At 41.4% G+C, this 6,668-nt stretch overlaps 1 protein-coding gene and 1 long non-coding RNA gene across 7 annotated transcripts in view; one reads left to right on the forward strand and one right to left on the reverse strand.

The window, feature by feature from the left end:
* LOC109543299 overlaps positions 1 to 6,668 on the forward strand; it is a 66,407-nt gene that overhangs the window by 11,225 nt on the left and 48,514 nt on the right. The gene's annotated exons all lie outside the window — the stretch shown is intronic.
* Positions 1 to 6,668, reverse strand: part of LOC109543297 (ataxin-1) — a 71,017-nt gene that overhangs the window by 8,884 nt on the left and 55,465 nt on the right. For 5 of the 6 annotated variants that reach the window (XM_019912931.2, XM_019912930.2, XM_019912928.2 and 2 more), the window contains 2 exons: positions 5,977 to 6,133; positions 4,958 to 5,837 (listed from right to left, as the gene is read on the reverse strand). In XM_019912931.2, coding sequence (XP_019768490.2) covers positions 4,958 to 5,837; positions 5,977 to 6,107 — 1,011 coding nt within the window. In that variant the 5' untranslated portion in view covers positions 6,108 to 6,133. The remainder of the gene's footprint in view (positions 1 to 4,957; positions 5,838 to 5,976; positions 6,134 to 6,668) is intronic. The other variant, XM_019912933.2, reaches the window with a different exon arrangement.

The raw sequence follows: 6,668 nt of genomic DNA on the forward strand, positions 1-6,668 counted from the left end.
GAGCCACAGAATTCGTTTTGGCATCTTTGGATGGAGAATTGAATGGGGGGGATCCGCCCTTGCGATAAGAGCGGTTTTAAGACAAGAAAATACGCCAAGCGCTTCGGGAAAAATTTACCACGAAGAAACCAGCAGAGATAGAGGACCGCTTTAAACACTCTTAAATAGAGCAAACTTCACTCTATAATGTCTCAACGCTTGATTTCTTTGGCGGGTTTGAGTAGATTTTTAAAACATTTTCAAATACTGGCAGAATAATTTTAGATATTAATGTTTAAAGAAAAGGGACTCGGTAAATACATTTGGGTCAACATCAACCATCCGATGGACATAAATGGATTTAAATGCGGGACCACCTTGGAAAAGCCGCACATGCTTTATTTGCCTTTCAGACACAATTTGAAACGTTACAAAGCAAATATTGTTAATCCGAAACTGAACACTGCGTGGACGTGCAGATCCCACGTGTCCTTATTGACTGAACACTTGAAAAACCCACCCAAAATCGTGTTGGCATTAAAATCGCCGAGGTCGCTGACATTTTGCCCAAACAAGACGAATCTATTGTAGTGGTCACATCTCAATTTGTGCTTGGTTTTGCCGTTGTTTCACGCCACCTTCATTAATATTCGGGGAGTAATATCTTATCCCTGATGATGGCTGTTCCATAACAAATGAGCCGAACGGTAAATCTAGTAATGAAGAACGCCGATAATTCAATTAGCATGATACCTAGGCGTTTGTTGTTGGGAAATTATTTTAAACTAGCCACACGGGCGCGCCCAATAGATGCAGTAATGCAATCCACGATAAAAGTTTGTGGTGTTTGTTGCTGGCTGCTGTTCTTATCGGACGTTGTAATTTGAGCGACAAACACACCGGTTTTTTAGCGACTGAAAGGATTTAGATAAAACCCTCCACTGGAAAACACAGTGAGGGAACAACATTTGCAGTTAATTTATTGCTGGCATTGGAGCTCATCGTGACGGAAAAGAACGCAAGAGAAATCCAATTCCCGATAAGTTTATTTGCCGGGAGAATTCCACATAAAATAGTATTTTTATCAATTCGATTCGATTATCCAGCCAGTAACGTAAGGTCTATTTGTTTTGACTCGTAAAATAAACAAAGGAAACAAGCATCGCCAGAATGACGAACTATTTTTAGCAAAGAGTAAATGTTTGCCAGTAGTATTAACGTATCTCAGTATGCTGGCACTATATATACAAACGCTTCAGAATGAAAAAATAAACCCGGTGATTAAGGCATTCTTCAAATTATTCATTCTGCCAGGCTTATTTTCGAGCTGAAAGTTACGACTCGACACTGTGGGATGATTTAATCAGTTTTCGGCTGCAACATGTTTTTCATTGTGAATGAGATGTTGGAATGGGTTTGTAGATAAAGTCGGGACTCAGATGCTTCGGCCCACTGTGTTTTCGATGATTGATCGCGACTATTTCCATTCAAAAGCATCTAAAAAAAGAACTTGGCAACCGAGCTTCAAGCCAATTTCTCCTTTGAACATCGTTGTTTTGCTTTCACGGGAGAGCTTTACTCCAATGGTGGATGTTCATCAACAAACCAACTCGAACCAAATAAGTCCTCTTGGAAGTTCAATGTTTCCTCGCTAATCTTTCCAAGCAGTAAAACAGCTCAGTTCCAACCCACATGTAATGGTAATGGCTCTTAAGCCACACCATAATTAAATTTAAGTAGAACGCACAATTCCGGTAGCAGATCGACGTTGAAGAAACGCGCATGCAAAATATGGGTAGCAATGAAAAGGCAATAAACGACCGGGGCAAAGAAGCAAGAGGATGCGAACAGAAAGTGGTTCTGAATCGAAAATCGACAAGATTGGTCACCGACCTTGCCAAACCTTGCCTCAGGTGATCGGTGAGCACTGTGACTTCATTTCAGTGAGTACGTTTACCTCACTTAAGTAGGTAGGTGGCATTTAACCTGTCTTTGAATGGCGACTAGGCAACAATTGGATCTTCTCGATCCGAGTCGAGAGAAACCAGCAGAGTTGAACTTCATTCAGCCCAAATCAATGGGCGATTTTTCACGATTCGCATCCAACAAAGTCTGAGTGAGAAAGTTTGGGAGTATTTTCCAATAAAACTCGTCTCATTTTTACATTAAATTGGGCGGGGGCGGCAACGCGCCCAAGCGATGCCGTTTGAAGATGCAGGCTTCACTCATTTTGCACGCTGTTTAGTATTTATTTGGGCTGTTTCTTGCGAAGCCAATTTTTGGGTCTTTTGTGGGGCAAGGTCCCTTCTATCAGTGATCAAAAGTTCGAATTTGTCTCATCATCAGGCCATTTTCAAGACTTTCTCAAAGTGGGAGATAATCACTTTTGCTTCACGTTTATAGGGCAAAGTTTGTTCTATAAGCGGAAAAAGTTTCGATTTTTAATCATCTTTAGGGAACTTTCAGGCCGCAGTTTAACAGTTACTTAACTAGAGGGTGCCGTTTGTATGGAATTTGTTGACCATAGTCTGTTTCATATGTAGAAGTTTTGATTTTGAGTCATTATCAGGCTATTTTCCAGATTTTTTGAATGTGCGATGGAATTTTGAGGCTGTTTATGCAGGCTTGAGTTTGGCGTTTATTTTTTCGGATACCAGTGAAATTGGAAATTCACTATCGGGTGTATTTTGTAGGACAAAATGCGTTCTATTCGAGGAAAACGTGTCAATGTTGAGTCAACTTCAGCTCATTCTTGTGGTTTCATCAGTCATAAGTTTGTAATAAAAGTTTGTGATTGTTTATGCACGCTTAAGTTTTCACCTTCAAAAAATTGGTATCTCATAAACTGAAGCAAGAACCAATTTGATTTTTTTTGCATTTCTAGAAGACACTTGACCCCAAACATGCTGTACGTTACATTCAAATGGCACAAAATCCAAATTTTTTCCGGTTTTGAAAACCAGAGCGTCAAAATTGAAATTTTCACGTTCTTGCAAGGACATTTAACTCTAAAGATGCGGAAAGACTCGTAAAAATCGCAAAAAATCCTGAATTTTCCCAGCCTGATAAATGCGAGTCTCAGAATTGATGTTTCAGTCAACTGCGTTCTCGCCTTAAAAATTTTGTTTCTTCCAAAATGGAGAAACAACCAATTTGAAATTTTCATCATTTTTAGAAAACACTCGACTCTAAACATTCTGTAAGTTTGATTGAAATCGAACAAAATCCTGATTTTTCCCAGTTGCAAAATCTTAGACTGAAAATTTGCGCCAATTGCGCGGTCTCATTTAAAAAATCGGGTCTTCCAAACTGCCGCAAGGAAAAATTTGATACTTTCACAATCTTTAAAAGATGCTTCGTGCCGAAAGCTACAGAAAATCTCATGAGAAACGCACGAAATCCTGATTTTTGCCAGCTTGATAAATCTGAGGTTCAGAATGGCTGGTTTTGGACAACTACACAGTCTTATTTAACACACCGTATCTTCCAAACTAAAACAAGCAACAATTTGACATTTTTGGCTCAGTTTCAGAACCCTCGTCTCTAAAAATGCGAAAAATGACGCAAAAAGCGCACCAAATCCTGATTTTGCTAGCTTGATGAATCTGATTCTCAAAATTTATGTTTACCGTAAACTGCGTTCTCGCCTTCAAAAAATTCGTATCTTCTAAAGTGAAGCAAGAACCAGTTTGATTTTTTTGCATTTTCTAGAAGACACTTGACACCAAACATGCTGTAAGATTCATTCAAATAGCACAAAATCCAGATTTTTTCCGGTTTTGTAAACCTGAGTCTCAAAATTGAAGTTTTCGGTCCCCTGCGCTCTCAGTTTTAAAATCTTGTGTGTTCCAAATTGATGCAACGAATAATTTGAAATTTTCGCCTTCTTGCAACGACCCTTCACTCTAAAGATGCGGAGTTTCGTAAAAATCGCACAAGATCCTGATTTTTTCCGGCTTGATAAATGCGAGTCTTAGAATTGAGGTTTCAAGTCAACTGCACTTCCAACTCCACTCTTTTAAAAAATTGCATCATCCAAAAGAATGCCAGGGAGAATTTGAAACTTTAATAATCTTTAGAAGATACTCGGTACTATTGACGCAGAAAGTCTAAGCAGAAACGCATAAAATCCTGATTTTTTCCAGCTTGACAAATTTGAGGCTCAAAAATGATGGTTTTTGGACATCTGCAATCTCTACTAGAAAAATGTTTCTCTTCCAAACTAAAGCAAGGGGCGTCTGGAAATTTTCCCAACCTTGAGAAGACAGTCGATTCTAAATGTGTTTGGATTTTGATTCATCGTCAGGCTATTTCCAAATTTTTTTAAAACTTAACGACAGAAATGTTTTTGAATTTCCTTTGGATTTCGTGCTGGTTGTCGCAGGTCGGGGCTTCACAGTTAATTTCTCAGCAACTAGTTAGACTTTTGAAAGAATTTTTAGGGCAAAGTCCGTTTTGTAAGTGGCCAAAGTTTCGACTCCGAGCCATCATCAGGTTATTTTTGAGAAGTTTTTAACCGGGAAGCATCAGTACTTTTACAGATGCCACACCACATTTTATTCATTAGTAGTTAAACAGTTTTTTCTGGAATTTGTTACGAAAAAACCATGCTCTGCTGGGTTCTTACTAAGTCCAAGTACATTTTATCAGTAAAAATGAGGACAAACTGCACCGAGTGCGAACGCCGAATGTTGTTTGTGAATTTTTGTTGACCCAATTGGCGCTTTAAAGGTTGCAATTCGAAGAACTTTCTGCAGTGAAGAGAAAAAATCCAAATGCGTGGGCATGTCATCTGTGACGGTGAAATTTATGCTGGCGCCAGTATGAAAATTTGACCATGACTCGAAAGGTAAATTGGTCACATTTCGTAACACTTAACGCAATGAACGGCAATAGTCCAGGTATTTACATTTTTCGTTGCATTTATGCATTTTGAGCGGCGCAAAACACCGAATTTGTCCATTGAAAGTGTAATTACCTGTTCCCTCATCTGGTCGTAGGCTAGCGTAATGGTAACATGTCCGTCTTTTCCTTCGTTAATCTTCACCACGGTGCTTTCAGCCAGTCGGAGGGCCGGGTTTTCTTCGGCCGATTTGATGAAATCCTCCGTCCTCATATCTTCAATCCGCTTGACTTCGCCATTGGTCAACGATACCAGCAGGCCCTTTTGAAAATGAATAGCCGCTGGGGTGGGTTGCTTCTTCGGCGATCTTGGTGGCGATATGGTGGCCGTGAGTCTTTTGCGTCCCTCCTGCGGCTTTTGAAGATCCAGAGGCATGCTTCGGGCGGCGTCTTCCGGTCGCGTTAACAATCGGTGCTTCATCGAGCCCTCTTTGCCGGACGGCACTTTGAAGCTGGGACTTTGCGGAAGAGGAGAATGAGGAACAGCCGACTGAGCAGTGGATGTAACTGGCGAATTCCTCTTCTCCCTTCGCAACATTCCGCCTTGACTGTGCTTGACGATGGAAGACGGCGGACTGAAGGTGGCCGGCGGAGATAGAAACGTTGCAGCCCCGCTAGCCGTTGGTGTCGCCGGGGAGAACATCTCCTGCGGACTTAGCGGAGTGGCAGGGAAACTGGGCCGCAACATGTAAGGCTGTTGGCATAGTGAAGGATAGGGAAACGTGGAGTATTGGGCCGGATGCTGGAATAATCTGTAGGGCGAGTACGGCGACATCGGCTCTTCTTTCGGCTCTTCCTTCGGCTGCGTGAGGTTGACGGGAACCGCAGGAGGCGGCGATGGGTACTTGCTAATCGGCCTGGATGGGGCTATTCTAGTACCATTCGGGTATGTGGTTGCCGGCATTCCATTGTAACTTCTGTAAGGAAGAAATATTGTTGTTTGTTCCTGAGTACATCTGGGGGAGAAGAATAACAATGTCAATCACTCATCCCCAACGGTTTATGGTTGTAAATGTTGCAATTCAAGCAGTAGGAATCTCTCAAGTTTTTATGTAGGTAATCTGGTGTGTTTTCCCCAATGTGTTTGTAATTTACCTTGTGGCCGGAGGTAACAGTTTGGGGGCGGGCCTAAGAAACACCTCTGATGATGGTTTCGGAGGGCTTCGGCTCCAAGGTTCGGAGTATGTCATGTAGGGCAGTCGTCCTTCTACTCCTGCAGAAATCATCGGCTCAATGGCCTTTTACAGCCGATCTGGAAAATAACAGATCTCGTTAACAGATTGAATTGTAAGAGACTCGACATTAATTAGCGTATGACCGTTTGTTTCCCTTTGATATGCTCGTCTGTCTGGCTACTGACTGATTTCCCATTAACCGAGATGAATATTATGGTTACCGAGAATCGCTGCTTAAAAATACGGACAATAATTGGCTCCATATGCATTCATACGATGGAATAAACAAGTTTTCAATGCATCAACAGTCTGTCTATCGATTCCTGGTCATGATACGAACGTTTGAACGGCCTTGATTGTTCTGGCTGTGGAGTTTTTCATTCGAACTTTAATGATTTTTTAATGAACCAACGGCGACCAGTTGTAAAAGCAACTTTATTGATGGCCTGCCTGCTATCTGTTGAATGAATCGTTTGATTTCCCACTGTTAGTCCCATTAAACTCAACTAGTTTCACATTGCAATTGGAGGTTCAATGGGGAGTGGAACAAGGAAGATCGGGAAAATGCGCGAGTTAGACAAAGCCGGTGAATACAATGCGGTTATGGGAATC

Source organism: Dendroctonus ponderosae, unplaced genomic scaffold (genome assembly GCF_020466585.1).
Source record: "Dendroctonus ponderosae isolate FM_Combo_2020 unplaced genomic scaffold, Dpon_F_20191213v2 Dpon_F_20191213_9, whole genome shotgun sequence".
Lineage (NCBI taxonomy): Eukaryota > Metazoa > Arthropoda > Insecta > Coleoptera > Curculionidae > Dendroctonus > Dendroctonus ponderosae.